General features: G+C 36.3%; 1 protein-coding gene and 1 pseudogene across 1 annotated transcript; one reads left to right on the top strand and one right to left on the bottom strand.

Moving 5' to 3' along the window:
* Positions 1-1,086: 1,086 nt before the first annotated feature.
* LOC130510085 (uncharacterized) lies at positions 1,087-3,189 on the bottom strand. Its single transcript, XM_057006427.1, has 5 exons — positions 2,742-3,189; positions 1,832-2,107; positions 1,636-1,765; positions 1,314-1,555; positions 1,087-1,180 (listed from the first exon to the last, which is right to left on the bottom strand). Coding segments are annotated over exons 1-5 (744 nt in total). The 5' UTR covers positions 2,744-3,189.
* Positions 3,190-14,157: 10,968 nt separating this feature from the next.
* On the top strand, positions 14,158-16,090 carry LOC130510084 (uncharacterized; annotated as a pseudogene).
* Positions 16,091-18,997: the final 2,907 nt, after the last annotated feature.

The raw sequence follows: 18,997 nt of genomic DNA, 5'->3' as shown, positions 1-18,997 counted from the left end.
AGGGCTATTCCGACGACATTCCGACGAAAAGTGGTCGTCGTTTCAGTTGGTCGGAAAAAAAAGTTCGTCGGAATCCATCAGACAGTCCGACGATTATCTGACGGATAGCGATGAACCCGATTCTGACGGAGTTCCGACGCCCTTCCGATAAGGAATTCCCTCGGAATCCGTCGGAGTATTCCGATCACTGTATTCATCGGAAACTCATGATTCCGACGACGACAAAATGCATCAGAATATCCGACGAACATAGTCGTCGGAAATTCCCGACGAAAGAGTGTCGGTATATTCCGACGAAACATGTCGTCGGTATATTTCGACGAAAAAACGTCGTCGGATATTCCGACGAAAGGATCCGTCGGAACAATCCGACGACATGTTTCATCGGAATATACCGACGGAAAGCGTCGGAATATACCGACGGACTAATTTCGTCGGAATTTCTGATATATATATTTTATTATTAAATTTATTTATTATTATTTTTAATTTTTAAAAATATAAAATTAATTTAAACAAAACTGAAATTAAGAAACTAATAATAATATTATAGAAATAAGTTTTAATACAATCTGAAAAAAAAACATTTAGAAAGTTTAAATTAAAAAACAAAAAAAACTACTGATCCGGGAACAAACGATCCAACTTCTGCATTATCTCGAGGTTGGACTTCTTCTGATCCGCCAACTCAGCAAGGATTGTAGCATTCTGCTCCTCCAATGCTCCAATCCGTTGATCCTTGTTCTGTAGCTGCTCTAGAATCAATGGATCGGCGTACGGGACTTGAGATGAAGAAGTCGGACACGAAGAAGCACGACGGGCCAATCCTACCAAACGACCCTTTTTTAGGGACCGCCTAGAAAAAATTTAAGTTAGTAAAAATAGTAATAGAAAAATATAAATTAATAAATAAAGTATTAAAACAAATATAAGAATAGAAAAAAAAAATTACCTTTTCAACCAGCTCGTTGATTTGCAGTCGGGACATGTTGTTCGAAGCACCCGTAGAATCGTCGTCAGAAAGAGGCTGCTGAGAAGCTAGAAAAGCTTCTTTTTGAGATTCCACCATCTCAATGACCTCTCTGATCACCGGATCCTGAATTTCACCCGTCCTTTGTTGGTGTACGCCTCCTTAATGACGACGAGATGATCGACGGGATTAACCATCGTTTCCTTGAATCTAAAAAAAAAAAGTGTTAGGTAATGCATATAAAAAATTATTTAAGTAACTAGAAAGACAAATAAAAAAAAACTTACCAGTTGATCCTCCTTAGAGGACATACTGCAAGCGCCGAGGTTGTGCACGTAAATACCTTTCCCGCCACGATCGCTGTTCCGGTTGGCGGAGTTCTGTAGAGACTTCTCTATAGTCTCTTTCCTTCTCCCAGTGCTGGATCAATTGGGTCCACACCGTCCCGCTAAGTAACCGGGGCTTCCTCTCATCCAGCCATACTTGCTTCCACTCGTAGATCTGCTTCGTGTAGACGGTCTGGGCTTTGCGGCTGAATGCCTGACGGACTGTTTCCGTCAGGCCGGAGTCCCAAGTAAATTCTTGCTACAAAAAACACACAATTTGATTAGTACATATAAAATATAAAAAATTAAAAATGTTTTAAAAAAAAACTTAATAGTTACCGCGAACTGACGAAACCACAGCTCGCGTTCCGCGGAAGGGATCGAAGTCCACTTGTCATATCCCGTCTGGAGCATCGAATACATCATCTGGGTGATGCTCCCGCTAATCCCACTGGTCGACTTGTTGAACCTTTAAAAAAAAATGTTAGATTAAAAGGGAAAAAAATAATTGTACAAATGAAATAAAAATACTAACCAAGTCGAGTGTCCCATTCGTGGGTATTGTTCGAGAACCGGGAGATGCTCTCGACCTGGTTGTTGAACCAATATTTCAACTGGCATGACCCCCGGGTCATGTGGAGCGGCTGCAGGAGCTGGAGCGGGAGCCGGAGCGGGAGCCGGAGCGAAAGGAACCGAGTTTTGTTCGTGAGACGACGAACCCGATGCACGGGAACTGCTCACCGAACTAGCTCGGCCACGGGGTGCGGAACGACGAGGTCGGACACGCCGACGAACACTCGAATCATCAGACCTAGAAAATAAAATTAATATATTAGTCAAAACATATATATAAAAATTAAAATTCTTTTTATCTATAAAAAAATTAAAAATGGTTTTATAAATACATAAAAATAATTAAAAATCGTTTTTATCTATAAAAATATTAAAAATATTTTTATCTACACAAAATTAATTAAAAATCGTTTTTAGCTATATAAAATATTAAAAATAGTTTTTATCTACATAAAATTAATTAAAAATCGTTTTTATATATATAAAATATCAAAAATAGTTTTTATATACATAAAAATAATTAAAAATCGTTTTTATCTATATAAAATATTAAAAATCGTTTTTATCTATATAAAATATTAAAAAGTTTTTATCTTCATAAAAATATTTTATCTGCATAAAAACGTTTTTATAAACTTTTATAAATATAGAAAAAGTTGTTAGAATATTAAAAATAGGAAAAACGTTTTTAAAAAATCAACAAATCCAATATATAAACCAAAAGAAAAAACAACAAATCCTAAAATCAAACACCCTAAATCCTAAACTATCCATTCAATTCGAACATGCAAATCAATCAAACCTCAAATCCTAAAATCTAACATCCTAAACTCAAAAAAAAATGAAAAAGATAGAGATTGAGATGATACTACATGGTGGGATGGATTCACGGAGGTGGGGACGCCGGTGGGATGGATTCACGGAGGTGGGGACGCCGGATTCGCGGTGAGAATCGCCGGAGAAGAGAGAGAAAACGGAGAAGATTTAGAGAGAGAGAGGCGAAAATGGTGAAGAAGGAAGAAGGATTGGTTTTTATTTAAAGGAACCGACGGACCCGTGTCCGTCGGTATGTCGTCGGAAAAAGAATAAAATATTAAATGCGCGGTTTAATGAAATATTCACGCGGTCCACTCGAAATTTTCACGCGGTTTGTAATTTCGGGAAACTAACAAACCGACGGAATTCCGACGAACATAGATCCGTCGGAATGGGGCAGGTCGTCGGAATTCCATCGGTATATTCTGACCGAATTCCGACGACTTAGGGTTTAGGGTTTAAAAACAAGTTTCTTACTGATCAAATCCAAAACTTTGATAATAAATAGACTATTAAAAAAGATTAACTATAATAAGGTTTTCAAATCCAATTTTTACACACAATTGTGTTTTGTAGTGTAAGTTTATATTAATATGAATGAAAGTATATGAGTATTAAGATGAGATGTTATGAAAACAATGATATAAATATATAATTATTTAAATAATTGTAAAAATCGAACGGTTGATATGTAATATTATATTAAACATCTAATATGTGTTATTAAAGTAGTTTCGGTATCCAAATATAGATATATTATGATATAAAAATTTCAAATATTCAGGTCGTCGGAATTCCGTCAGAGTTTCCGATGGAATTCCGACGAATTTTGTTAAATCCGTCGGAATTCCATCGGAATATTCTGACGGAATTCCGACGAATGGCTAAACCCTGAATTAACCACGAGTCGTCGGAATTTCATCGGAATATTCCGATGGAATACCGACGGATTTTGTTAATTAAAAAAAAAAAAAACTAATCATACAACTAAGAAAACATAAGTCCTAATCAGAATCTTCAGAATCTGTAGAATCTTCAGAATCTTCGTCAAACTCGCCAATCTCAGCTTCTGGCTCCGAGTGTACAACAGCATCAATTCCAAACTCGTTAAAATTCTCAACGAGTTCAACCTCTGCCAAATCTTCAACTGCACTCACGTTGCTGGTAGAGTTTGGTTGTAATGGATCATTATCAGAAGGTCCGTTTACTCGTCCTCTTGGGTTGATTTGCGCCACCGTGATCCATGGATCGTCTCGGTACGTAACCCGAGGGTAACTGATGTAGCACACCTATCAATTTTTCAAGGTATTAATAATAATATATAAACCGTTAATTATATTTTTGAATATTAAATTGACATACCTGATCAGCTTGCGAAGCAAGAATGAAAGGATCATAATATTGAAGTTTCCTCCGCGAATGAATCGAAGTAACACCAAACGCATCAGTCTTCACTCCTCGATCTGGGGTGGTGTCATACCAATCACAATAGAATACTACACACCGCAATCCAACCATACCAGGATACTGAATTTCCAATATTTCTTGTATGTTGCCGTAGTAGACATCGTCACCGGAAGAAGAGGAAACACCTCCATCATAAGTTGTCCTAGAATGACCTTTTTTTGCAAAGGCATATCCTCGTGTACAATATTTTGGATATGATTTGACCACATAGTTTGGTCCCCGCACAAACTCGCATATCCAATCATCGAACACAAAACCTCTGGCCAAACCATCAGTCACCTATAAAATAAAATATATATATGAGTGAAATGTTTATTATTTTATACTAAATATATATGAGTAAAATGTTAATTATTTCATATATGTTATGACTCACATAATTAAGAAGCCATGCAGCAAATCCGTTATGTCTGAGTTGTTGAAGCTCTTCTTCTGTGGCATGTCTGTAAGTCATACGCAACTCTGCCATATAAACACTATATAAAAAGATATTATTCATATGAAATAAAACTTATTGAAAATTAATATAACAATTTAAATGAAAAATATATTTTTACCTCTCATATTGTAGAACATCTTCACAGTTGGTAAGCAAATATGTTTGCAAATGAGCGTGCTCAATCTCCGTCAGTCTCCGCTTCGTGGGTTTTCCACTTAGTCGTCCTATTTCGCTGAACATGCTTGGGACAGTAACATGATACGTTGCTTTCTCTCCTCTGTCATCATGCCGAGCAGGTCTTCGGTTTTTTGTATGCACTTCTGATGGAAAGTAGTTTTCAGCAAAGTTTGAAGTTTCTTCATTGATCACCTGTGCAATTATAGATCCTTCCACCTTGCTTAAATTTTTGATCTTCTTCTTCAGATGATGCATATAACGCTCAAAAAGATACATCCATCGGTATTGCACAGGACCACCAAGCTCCAATTCTCTTGCGAGATGAATAGCAAGATGTTCCATTACATCAAAGAATGATGGAGGAAATATCTTCTCGAGGTTGCAAAGACTAACGGGTACGTTTTCCTTCAAAGTACTAATACCCTCCTCAGTCACTACTCTGGTGCATAAATCACGGAAGAAAACACTTATCCCTGCAACTGCTTCATGAACATTACGTGGTAATAGTGCGGAAAAAGCAAACGGAAGGAGCCGCTGCATAATCACATGACAATCGTGACTCTTCAAGCCAGTAAACTTTCCTTCGCTTCTGTCAACGCAATTACCCAAATTTGATGCATAACCGTCTGGAAATTTCACTTTATCTGTAATCCAATCAAAGAACGCTTCTTTGCCAGCACCATCCAGCCGATAAATGGGAAAAGGTGCCGTACCGTTCTCATCAACGTGAAGTTCAGAACGATCACAGATATCGACTAAATCCAACCTTGACTTCAGATTATCCTTCGTTTTACCTTGGATGTTGAGGATTGTGTTCATCAGATTGTCGAAAAAGTTCTTCTCAATATGCATGACATCTAAGTTGTGACGCAATAGATGACTCTCCCAATATGGCAGATCCCAGAAAATACTCTTTTTATGCCAGTTATGTAGCTCTCCAACAGCATCGACTGGAATGTTTTCATGTCCACCTACGTCTGGCGTCCTTTGTGCACCAAAATCCCTAAACTGTGTCGCCAAATCTTTCCCACTAACTTCCGTAGGTGGATCATCAAACACCTGCTTGTTCTTCGTAAACAAAGTCTTACTCCTACGGTATGGATGATCAGGTGGTAGAAATCTTCTGTGACAATCAAACCAACATGTTTTCCTTCCGTGCTTTAGTTGGAAAGCATCTGTGCTATCTTGACAATATGGACATGAAAGCCTGCCATGTGTTGTCCATCCGGATAACATACCATATGCTGGAAAGTCACTTATTGTCCACATAAGTACTGCCCGCATATGAAAGTTTTCTCTGCACGAAACATCGTATGTCTCAGCACCAACCGCCCATAGTTGTTGTAACTCATATATTAGTGGTTGAAGAAACACATCTAGTGATCTCTTAGGATGAGCTGGCCCGGGGACGAGAATGGAGAGGAACAAAAACTCTCGTCGCATGCACAAATTTGGCGGCAAGTTGTATGGTGTCACAATCACCGGCCATAGAGAATATTGTCTTCCATGCTTTCCAAATGGGCTGAAACCATCAGTGCATAATCCCAGATAAACATTTCTTCTCTGTTCAGCAAATTCTGGATATGTTGATTGGAAATGTTTCCAAGCCTTCGCATCTGAAGGATGTCTAATCTCACCATTTGTAGAATGCTCTGCATGCCATCTCATTGCCTTCGCCGTGCGCTCACACTGATACAACCTCTTCAATCTTTCCGTCAAAGGCAAATACCACATTCTTTTGAATGGTACCGGAACTCTTCCCCTCGTTTCCTGATGACGAGGTTTCCAACAAAATTTGCATTTATCCCGATCCTTATCCGCTCCCCAGTAGATCATGCAGTTGTCGATACATACATCTATCACTTCGTACGGTAATCGAAGACCCGCAACAAGTTTCTGAACCTCGTAGTATGAACCCGGTGCAAGATTATCCTCTGGCAGAACACCTTTAACATAATCAGCTATCGCATCTACGCATTCTTCCGCCAAATTATAATCTGTCTTAATACCCATCAATCTACTTGCAGATGATAAAGGTGAATGACCATCTCTACAACCTTTATACAAAGGTTGTTTTCCTGCATCCAACATGTCAAAATATCTCCCCGATTCGAGATTTGGTTCTTCCCCTCTATAATGATCATGTACCATCTGCTCAGTACCTACACCATAATCTACATCCATTCTCGGTTCTTCTAACCAACCATAAGACTGAGGTTGTTCGCTAACAGGCTGAGGTTCGCTACTACTACCATATTCAAAACCAGTTTCCCCATGAAGATACCAAACTTTATAATTCCGTGCAAACCCTTTTCTATACAAATGTTTCCAAACTTCCCATTCTTTTATAATTCTATTGTTATTACAAGTAGAGCAGGGACATCTTACCATACCAGTATTTGCATCCGGGTGCTGTTGAACAAGCTTCATGAATTCTCCAATACCTCGAACGTATTCTTCTGTAAGCAAATTGGTGTTGGGATCCAAATGAGGTCTATCCATCCACGAACGAAAATAATCTCCAGAAGACATGATTTTTTCGAATTTCTTATGATAAGAGAGAATGAAGAGAGAATGAGGAGTGAATGAGATGAATGAGGAGAGGTTGCATTTATAGGAAAATGCTTACGGCAATCCGACGCCATTCCGACGTAATTCCGACAAATTATAAAAAATCCGTCGGAATTCCGTCGGTTTTTTTAAAATGGCTAACGGCTATAAACGGGCATATTCTTTCTCGCCAACGGTCGAGAGCTTCCGTCGGAACGGCGTCGGTATATTCCGACGGAATTCCGACGACCGTAACGGTTATAATTTTTGTCGGGCTTTCGTCGGAATTGTCGTCGGAATATACCGACGACCGCCCTTCGTCGGAAGTTCGTCGGACTGTTCCGACGAAATACCGACGAACCCGTGTTTTTGGGTTTCGTCGGTATGTCGTCGGAATGTGGTCGGAATGGTCCGACGACTTCGCTTTCCGTCGGAGTGGTCGTCAGAATTTCCCTGTTTTTCTTGTAGTGCTCGTCCAGCTCCTCATTATACATGTATAAACTCTCCCCTTAGGTACTTAGTCATTCAACCAACCATCCCCACAGACCAAGTACTTTTGGGAAGTCTTCAGCTGCAAAACCAACCACAAGCAAACATGCTCCAAAAACTAATTAAAATTCATGATAATTCATAATAATTCATAACTAAGAGAATGGTCAAGTCAGATTTCTCAGAACCGGCCTCGATCATACTGATCTCGCCCATGAACAGCCCATATGGCCATAACTGACCACCTCTAAATCAATGAGATAAAACTAATCTTTCACCATGATAATTCATGATAAATACCCATTAAGAGATATTTGAAGTCGGATCCTAACAATTCCTTATGGAACTATCAGATCTCCACTTACCTGCCCAACCAAGGCCATGGAGAGATTTCTCTGAATCGGCCACTCCAGGGTTCAGTACCTCCATGTATGAACATCATAGAACAAGATTAACAATGCCCACCAGTTCCTGAGTCAATCAACCAACCGCCCCACATGACTCAGAACTGATGAGTCTTCACACATACCTAACCGGCCATGGAACTATGTCCCACTGAACCTGATTAATGTTGCTCTTACCACTGGTGCATCCTTTGATCAATCAGATCAGACACCTTGATCCATCATCCATGGATCAGGTCGTCCATCCTTGCCCATGATCAGATCACACACAGCCTTCCTTGTATAAACACACCAGCACTATACTTGTGGTCCATACCAACAAGTACCAGCCTTACTCCTCTCCTTTGCTTGCTGTTGGATCCAAACGAATTGGACCTTACACTCCACATGGTTCCTCTGTCTCTAGGACTCCCATGTGTCTCATCAGTGGGTCGGACTCATGGTTCACACCATGATCAAACCCAACACCAAACCATGATCCATCATTGATCACTATCCAATGAACATCATCTAACCATCATCCCACAAGGATGAGTTAGATCAGTTATGATCCGCCCCTTTGTCCAGGGTCTTGGATTCCTAAGACACATCACAATATACATTCCTCAAGGGGCGTGCCATGCCTGGCCTTGATCCCACCCCAAGAGACACAACACAGACATAAACATAAACATAAACATAAGTAATCAACACATGTTACCTCATACTTGATCTTGCTAGACCTTGTGCTTCCCTGATTAGGTCCGGCCTTGTGCCTCTTGCACTTGTCTTAATAAGGTCTTATCACATACTTCCAGTATTGATAAGATCCATACATGGGTCGCACCCATCATCCCTTCCATGGAACTTCCATGAAACCAGTTTCTGCACTGCATCCACCTTCAAGGCTGTACATGCCTTTGGGAGTGGATTCCGGCCTTCTCCATTCAATTCCCACCATTTGCGTGTGTTACCATGATGTAGAGGAAGCCTAGGGTGTGTTCATCCATGATCAAACACCACCCAAGGGTCGTGCATCACTTCCCACTTCAGTACCCATGAAACTGCCTTTCTACACACCATTTCCCTTAAGGCTGCTCTTGGACTTTGAGAGTGAATCCGGTCATCTCCCTTCTTCCCTGGCTATTTGGATGTGTAGTAAGGATGTATATGAAGCCTATGGCGTGGCAAACCACAATCAAAACACACCAGAGGGTCGTTCTCAACTCCCCTCTTGATTGCCACCAAAACTGCCTCTTTGCTGCCTTCAAGCCTCTCTTGGTCTTGGATTGTGTAATCCGACCATCTCTCTGTTTTTATCTATTTTTCTTTGTGTTTCAGGAAGAAGAATGAAGCCCTGACGTGCCTGCAAAGGCACGGACTTGCCCTTGTATTTATAGAAAAGGAATGGTCACCTTTCCAAAGGTTGCACCCTTTCGGTATCATTTCTGGCCAGATCACACCTGTTCGCCTATGGCAGTTACCAGACGTCCTTGACATGCCTAACTGCTCCTAGACATGTCACACACAAGCCTTAGCTGGTTGCCCAAGCCTCTGGTTCAACCACAAGTGCCCACCGGCTCACCGGCACACCCGGGTGGTCCACATGGTCCGACCACTGTGCGGACCTGGCCCAACTGCCCAAGACTTGAACACTCAATCTAGCTGAGTTGAGCTGATCCCCAGCTGACCCAGCTGAGTGAGCTAGTTCATCCAGCTCAGGGAGCTGACACACTCTTTAGTGAGCTACACTGAGCTGCACTACACTTCATTTAGCTGGCCGAGCTTGCTCACTGCATCGCCCAGCTGCCATACACTTTGTACAGCTCCTTTATACTTGTCTCCTTCTTGGTTTAGCTATATCTTAGCTTCCTGATGCCCTTAACCTTACTTCCAGGCCATGATACCCTTGTGTTTAGGTCACAGGAGCTGACTGGTGCGTCTCCTTGCACCATGGTCGATCCTAAGGATCATATCCAGGATCAGGGACATGACAAACCTTTTAAAGTTTGAAGCACAAAGGATCAAAGTGAAAAATTTGACGCAGTGTTCGCAACATATTATTCTTTATTCTCGATTCGTTAAGAACGTGTTTATAGTAACATTATAAGAAAAATGCCAATCTAAGCCCAAAATTTTGAATATTTTAAAGTAGAAAATTATGTGGTAAGTTTATATTATATGATGGAATTATTTTTTAAATATAAAATTTAAAAATCGGAACATGATACTAATACAATATTTAATGACAAAAGGATATATACATTGAGGAAAGGCGCCAAATAGCTTCTAGTTAGACTAGCATTTTGAATTGATTGAAGATATGAAGATCTATTTTATATAAATAAAATTGGCGTAGCCTTGATCAGAATAAAAATTGGCATGTTGACCAGAAAGTAGGGGTGGACATTTCGGTTTAATTAACTTTACTGTTATGAAGGTATATTTCTGATCCAATTCTATTAATCAACTTCGATCACATTTTTAAACTTCTCTTATACAAATAATCTATCTTAAACAATGAAACTGAAATACAAGCAACACTATAGGCTGAACAAGCAAGAACTATTTGAAAATAAATATCGTGCTGTGGAAAATAATAATATTGTTCTTATCATGACAAGTGTTTTGGTCAAAACATATGAAGGTGTAATTTGTTTGTCGCCATCTTTTGGGACTAAATTCTATTTGAATTATGATTTAGATTCTGTTATCGGCTTTCGAAAAAGACACTATTTAAAATTATTATTTGTTTATTTTGTTACAATTAAGCCTAATTAGTTGATAAAGGACTAACTCAGTTTTTTATTTGTCTATATTAGTTTCAGCTATAATGTGGCTGTTTGGTTAATCTGGACGACATGGTTGATGGTCCTTCAATGAATATTGAGATCTCTGAAGTCCAACATTCTATTAATGACATTTGAAATTTCATAGCATCTGATATCCCTCAGGTAATGTAATTATCTCTACATTAATGTTTAACCGCATTTTATTCCTCAGGTAACCGTATTTTGTTCTTCATCATTTGAATATTTCCAATCTTTATATATTTACTAGAAGAGACCCGCCCTACGGACGGGATATACTTTATTTGTTTTTTAGATTTTTTATTTTTGTATGATTTTATGATTTGTGTTTTGGTTTACATTTTTAATAGATACTAGATTTTGACCCGCCCTTCAAAGGGCGGGTATATTTTTTGTTTTAATCTTTTTTTTGAAAAATTATTTGTTTGTATTTGATTTATTTTATAATCATATTTGTGTTTGTTACTAATTTAATTTGATATAATAGTCTTTTAAATAAATGAAATATATAGATGGATCCAATATGTCACATTTATTGGGTTTTTAACCAAAGATTTAAACATAAGTAATTTTATGTTAAATTTAGATACTTGTTCATGTATTACAAAATTTATATGTGATTTGTTCTTTTTTATTTTTAATTTGAAATTTATATATTTTAGTTTATAGAATTTTATATGATTTAAACGGATAGTCAAACCCAAACTAAAACCCAAAAAATATGAATTGAAACAAAAATTTGAATTCTGAATAGACTTAAACCAAAATCTCATCATATAATTAAACTTCTTAATTTATTAATAATAAATATTACAATATCAACAACTTAAAATATTTGTGTTTCCAAATATTAATAACATAAACAATTTTTCGACCCACACTTGAAAGCACCATATATTTTATGATGTAAAATTTCATTTATAATTTTACAAAAATTATGTAAATTCGTAAAGATTTTGTCTATTTTGAAACAGGAAAATTAGGATATGTTTTCAAATCTATAGATCTAGTGATTCAATATGTAATCCGGTTTGGATTTCAAGAGATATTCATCAACTAAATTTTTGATAAAACCCACAAAAACCGTTAAAACCAGCGGGTGCATGTTGAACCTATAGGTGATTGATATAATTCAATTTTATTTAAATTGTTATTTTTTATAAATTTAAAATTTAATTTCAATGTTTTAGTTAGATATTTAGATAATTATTAATTGATAAAAGTCATGTCCAACATAAGTATTTTTATCTCCTATTGGTATAGGTGAACATATGAACATGACCTATTGACCTATACCAAACATAACAGAACTTATACCCGCGGATCTTAAAACATGAACATGACCTATTGATATAGGTGTGGTCCAACTATTTAATAAAATAGATTAAAAACTATTAACTATTTAGAAGAAATATTATACAAAAAAAACACAGATACGATTAAAACACACAAATATTTTTTTTTTAAAAATATAAAACAAAAAATATACCCGCCCTTTTAAGAGCGGATCAGAATCTAGTTGTATTTGAATTATATAGCGTAACTCTAATTTGTTGTAGAAAATGTTTAAATTATATTTTATATGAAATGAAATATAAATAATTTAAATTTTAAAAATTTCTAAATTTTTAAAAATTACTTTTTAATACTGATATATTTATAAACTATATTATTAAATTAGAAAAATGACCTATTAATAGTCCAGCTATTTTATAAAATTATTAAAACTTTTTACTAATCAGTTAAGAAAAATATTCTACACAAATATGATTAAAAAGATACAAATATAAAAATTGAATTTCTAGAAAATGTAAAACAAAAAATATACTCACTCTTTGAAATGTTGATCAGAATCTAAATTGTATTATATTATGTTAACTAAACCACAGTTCATTTCCATTAATTTTTATAGTGGACATAATATTTATTAATGTAAAGTATCAATATTATTGTTTCCAAATGATATAATTTTTATTTATTGAACTACGTAAGGTTGTCCACAGTTTTGTAATAAGTAGTGAACCACTAATATTTTGGAATTAAAGGGTGACTTTATAAAACATGCATACATCTTTGAAGCATTACAAAATTATTTTATGAATAATAATAATTACTGGAACTGAATTTATTCTGATGGATCCCAAAAGAAAAAAAATAACCGCATATTACGTAACATATAGGTGGAAGTTACAGATTTAGGAAACCAACGTGGAAGTTACAATTTTTTTAATAAAGGTAATTACATAATATATCTAGATAATTATTTAGATGCATTATATTTTATGTTGGACACAACCTTTAATCAATTGGACATGTTGAAGAATTAATAGAATAGATGTATACTAATAATTTTTGTCTTTTAGAAAATTTTAAGTGATAAGGGGATATAATATTCATTTGACTTGACGTTTGATATGTTCTTTTATTTTTAAGACACTCAAAAAATATAAAATCATTTGGAATTTTGATAAGCTCGTTGGTATAAGTTAATTTCAAGTGATGTATAATTTTTTTAATGAATTTTAGTATTTTTTTAGTTCCTTTATGATGATGTTTTTAGTTCATATGTGTTTTAACGTATACACGGATGGAGTTTTCCTTTGGTTAGTGAGACTGAATTGAAGAAGAAACAAAAGAGATAGGACCAAATTGCAATTATGTGTAACTCAAATTGTTTATCAGGCCGAGTAAAAACTAAAGAGAAAGAATGTTAAAAAAAACATAACTCCGAGATGAGACCGAATGAAGCTTTTATGCGTTTTCACTCTTTTGCTTACTCGTGTAACTTTGTGTACATGTTTTTGTCAGAGAATATGGTGTGTTTGGAGAAGAGGCTGCTGGCACAGGAAGCCTTCTTGTTGCTCTTGCAGAAGAAGCATTTCTCATTGGTCTTGAAAAGAACATGTTTCTCCGGCCTTTTTTTGGTCTATCCAAGCTTTTTGACCAAAACTTAAATCACCAAATTAGCAAAACATTTTTCACGCTTCCTTTGTTGCAGTGTGGCGAGTTATGCACCGTTCTTTGTAAACACAAACGATAGACGATAACTCTCATTCTGTTGTTATAATTAGGAAGCTAATGCAACAGCAATCTCAAAATTCTTGAATTGGTTTCAGGTGGAAACCAGATGCAGTAGGTTTCACTTCCTCTCATCTGTATGGAACTCCAAGCTATTGGGTCCAATGACTTTGCAAAGCCTAGCGAATCATCTCTTCTCATTTCAGAACCCAAGGAAAACTCTTCTTCTCTTGTCGCTGCTGCAATCTCCTGGAAAAACAATATCCAAGAAGATTACATAGGCAGAAAGGTACGGCCTATTACCAGAGTCAACACACATTTCTATTGAAAACTTGAAAAATTGGAAAAACAATATCCAAGAAGATTACATATCAATAAAAATTGAAAAATATGCCAAACACATTTCTATTGAAAATTTGACATATCAATAAAAGAAGCTTGCACAAACAGAACTCGATTACCAGAGTCACATCATCCAAAACAAATAGATAATTTAAAAAAAAAAAAACAGATCATAACATTGATAAGAAACTGGTCTACTAATCTTAAACCTGTCTACTAATGTTTCTAGGCTTGTCACCTGATGAAGGATAAATCACGGCTTGAGATCCTCTGCAATTGGAGCTAAGATCGACGACTTTGGGAGCTGAGATGGCTGATGGTCCATAGCCTAGACGGTTGCGGCAGTGAAAAGATGAACGCCACTCACGCTGGAGAGAGGTCTGTGTACTGAGTTGATAGAAAAGGCGCCTGTCGAGTTGGTGTATAACGATGCAGCGGTAACTACGATCGGGTCCTCTCATGGCTGGGTAGCCTCTTTGATGCATGACGTAGGCACTCTGCGTCTCCATGATGATCTAAACCCCGTTGCATCTAATGCAAATCCAAAACGCATCTTGCTGCCTCCTCTTGTAACTTTGCCTCATTGCCAAACCCAAATCATCACCAACGTGTCCTTTTCCTCACCATCTCCAGAGGAAGACGATTGTGTCGTGGCTGTCAAGTTCTTGGGACCCCAACTCAGCTTTTGCAGACCCGCTTCTCAAACCAACCCCGAGTGGTTCAACATCAAAATCGACAACCCTAGCTTCTTCTTCGCCAGTGTCATGTTTTCCAAGAAACATAACATGTTTCGCATACCTGGAGCCGGAGGCCAGCTCATTGGATCATGGGATCTCTGCGAAGACAGAGCACACACCCAAGTTTCAGGAGTTGCGATATCACAACCTTCCCGAGCTGAGCAAAGCTGAACGTGAGACTATGTATTCCTGTTTCACGAGCGAACACTTGGTGGAATCTCGATCCACTGGTGAAACTTTTTTGGTCAAGTTATTCAGACAGACCGTTGACGGTACCAGTTTGAAAGTAAAAGTTACCAAATTGAAAACAAAAGGTGTAATGGTGTTCAAGGTAGACGACGATGGAAATGCAGTGTACACTCAAGACATTGGAGATCTCACCATTTTCATCTCAAAGTCTGAAGCATTCTGTGTCCGTGCAAGCTCTTTTCCTGGGGTGAGTCCTAACAAAGTCTATATCTTGGATGTCAGGGAGGTGGCATTTTTCAAGCTTACTGATTCTTCCATAATAAGTTATGCTCAAAGAATCAAGGCCCCTTACTTTTGTCCACCTCAAAATATGGAATATTAAGTTTGGGATTTGAGTCGAGTCTAGCAGAGTCTGCCTTTTCTTTAAAATCTTTCAACCATCAAAATAAAATATGTCTTAGTATATGCTCTGTGAGAATAGAGTTCCAATTAAAAAAAATAATTAATATCTCAATAAACTTACAACACTTGTGTTTTTTTCTTCAAGAAACTCTTTACAAGAACTCAAAACCGAAGACGTGATTCTCACATCCATGCACCTGTTCACATGTTCCACTATCCTCAAAACTGATTCTTTCTCCACATGGGCACGTACATGGCCTTTGACCACCATGCCCTTGAAAATGCTCGTACCTCAATGTATTTATGAGGTTCTATGTTATCTTAGGTCTTCTGCTCTCAAGGTTGGCTCTTTCCCCTGGCAAGAACAGAGTGGTTCTTCTGATAGGATGTGCTTTCTGTAGATTTGTGTACTCTAAATTGCTTATCTTATTAGAAAGCCAATGGCTGTGTTTATATACAACGTCGTCACACAATCTCGACATGAGATTTGACCTTATCTAACTATAAGATATGTACTTATCATAACAACCGTACTTATCTTCACAAATATATAAATGGAAGTGTCCATCCATATCTATAACCGTCTTGCTATCTTGTGGAGCGGTCCGTTCGGGACCTGAAGATGCAGCGGGATTCGTTTCGACGAGGTCCCGAGGTGCGAATTGGATGTCGATGTCAACGTCACAATATAAGGTGACTATTTTCCTGCTGTCCAACCATGCTGTGAAGGCTTCTTTTACTATGACGCATTCGGGTTGTTCTCTGAATTCGCTGTCTATTTATCCTAGAGGTTTCTCTAAATCTATCAGTTATGTTGTATTGTTCTCTTTTTATTGTTGTGCTTCTAGTTTTAGGATTGTCTCTTCTTCAAAGTGTAATCCGAAGTTTTATGTTTTAATGGAAGTTGTGTTTCAAAAAAAAAAGGTAAATGTTTTGGTTTTCGTGACAAAAAAAGAAGGTAAATGTTTTGGTAATTATTAGCAATGCAAGGTTGTCAATTATTAGCTATGCAAGATTGTGGTGTTCACGTTGTCTTATTAACCCCACGAAATTTCTGTATTGTAACAATGCCATTTCCCATACATTACTGAATACTATGGTTCTTACCTCCAACACACCAAGCTATGGATCATCATGGCGGGTGACTCACTTGCTGACATTCCACTTCTTCCCTGAGTATAGAAATATAATTGTTTATATGGTGATGCACACACCTATGTGGAGTTCTTATTAAGACGTATATTAGATATTCATAACTGACAATTAATCTATTTTCAAATATCATGGTGAATATTTCAACAGTTAGACTACTGTAATTTACTTTCTTTGTAACTCCTCTTCAGTTAACAATAGTCAATTTTCTTACTAAAGATACAGTTAAACATAATATCTACATAAAATTTATAATACACCAATGTGTAAAATATATTCAGATGGATTACTCACAGTATATAATCAACTCATTCCACAATTTTTTTTTGAAATAAATTTAAGTTAATTCAAACAAAAAAAACTTTTTTGCACTTTGTGTTACATTGGGGTTGAATTTTTCAAAAGATCAATTGTAGATATCGTACGTGTTGCAAACCAGATGGCTAAGCCTCCAGTATACACCTGGTTACCTATGGAAGAGAGCCTATTACGCACGTTTTTGTCCACTCTTTGAGTCAGTTGTCCTGCTGTCCTCGGTTTTTCACCATGTTTACTCTGGTTTAGCTTCCTCCATAAAGCATATAAAGCATACAAAGTAGCTTGAAACACATATCTCACCAGAAATATTGCAGTTTTGTCTCTGTTTTGATCTAAAAGAAGTTGCAGAAGTTGTTCCCACTGAACTGTGTAATCAGTGGTGGATCTAGAAAATATTGTGAGTGAGGGTAAAAAAAAAAATAATTTACTAGGTTTTATATGATATTTTACATGAATTAGTTTTATATCTTTAACATATAGAAGAAAATAAACTAAATAATACAGCTAAAATAACTTTTATACATAACTGAAAGAAGAAAAAGAATAATCCACTTACAAAAAAAACTGAATCATCATTTGTTAAAACGGAAATGAATTGACTAACAAGAATAACTGACCAAAAAATATTGGAAGGAACTAATGAGGTAAAAAAATATAATGCAGGGAATAAGTTAATCAAAAACGTAAAAGAAAGAAAAAAAATTCAAAACAGTGTAAAATGATATAGGTGGGGTTCGAACCTCAGTTTGAGTGGGGCCAGTAAGGAGGCTTTAGCCAATAATGCTGCAAAATTTGATAACTCCAATGAACATAAATTTAGTTGTAATGTTGTAACTCATTTTGGGGACATCTGCACCCATCCTGGGCTTTATAGATCCGCCTCTGTGTGTTAAACCTTTCCATACCACTTCTGAGAATTAAAAAAAAAATTTGCACGCAAAGAAAACATGATTTCTTGACTCCAAAGAATCATTTCATCTATACTATTAAAGCAGCTGACTATTTGTGAACCTGCCCCTAAAATTTCAGCAGAATTACCAAACGTTCTCAAAATTATTTACAAAACTGGGTTTTTCATTAACAATTTTAAGCTATTTACAAAACATTGCTTCTCATTTACTAACAACAAAAATCGCAGGCCCAAGATATTACTGTTTAATTTGAATTGCAAGCCCAATAAATTAAATCTATTTTCACACAGAATGAGCTTCCAAATATCTTTACTAACCCATTTAGATTTTGATGGAATGTTTTATAGAAACAGAAATTCAAAATCAATATTTAAATTTTAAAATAAAGTTGACTCTCCAAAATCGATATACAATTAATGAGTATAAATTTTTACAATACAGGTTTTTCCATTAAATATGTAAAATAGGCATCAATTACAAACGGGTCTTACAAATGGATTTATTATTTCTATTGTGATCTAACAAACGGGTTAATACATAAAATAATTATTTGTTTTCAAAAATATAGATGGAGATATTCTTATTTATAATATTAAGAGGTCCACAAAAAAATCCCGCACTTTTAAAGAAATTACAAAACATTCTTAAGATAATTACAAAACATGGCATTTTATTTTTTAAAAACTAAAATCGCAGGCCCAAGATATTTCTGTTTAGTTTAAATTGCAAGCTTAATAAACACAATCTATTTTCACATCGAATGAGCTTCCAATCTCTTTACTAACCCATCTAACCTCAATGGAATATTTTATAGAAACAGAAATTCAAAATCGACATATTAATATCTGACATATTAGTTGGTATTGATTATATTCTCTTGAATTGCTAAAACAGAAACATAAATCTATATTTTCCAAATTCTATTGAT

The sequence above is a fragment of the Raphanus sativus genome, chromosome 3 (assembly GCF_000801105.2).
Source record: "Raphanus sativus cultivar WK10039 chromosome 3, ASM80110v3, whole genome shotgun sequence".
In the NCBI taxonomy this organism is placed as follows: Eukaryota; Viridiplantae; Streptophyta; class Magnoliopsida; order Brassicales; family Brassicaceae; genus Raphanus; species Raphanus sativus.
This window is presented reverse-complemented; position numbering and strand designations above follow the sequence as displayed.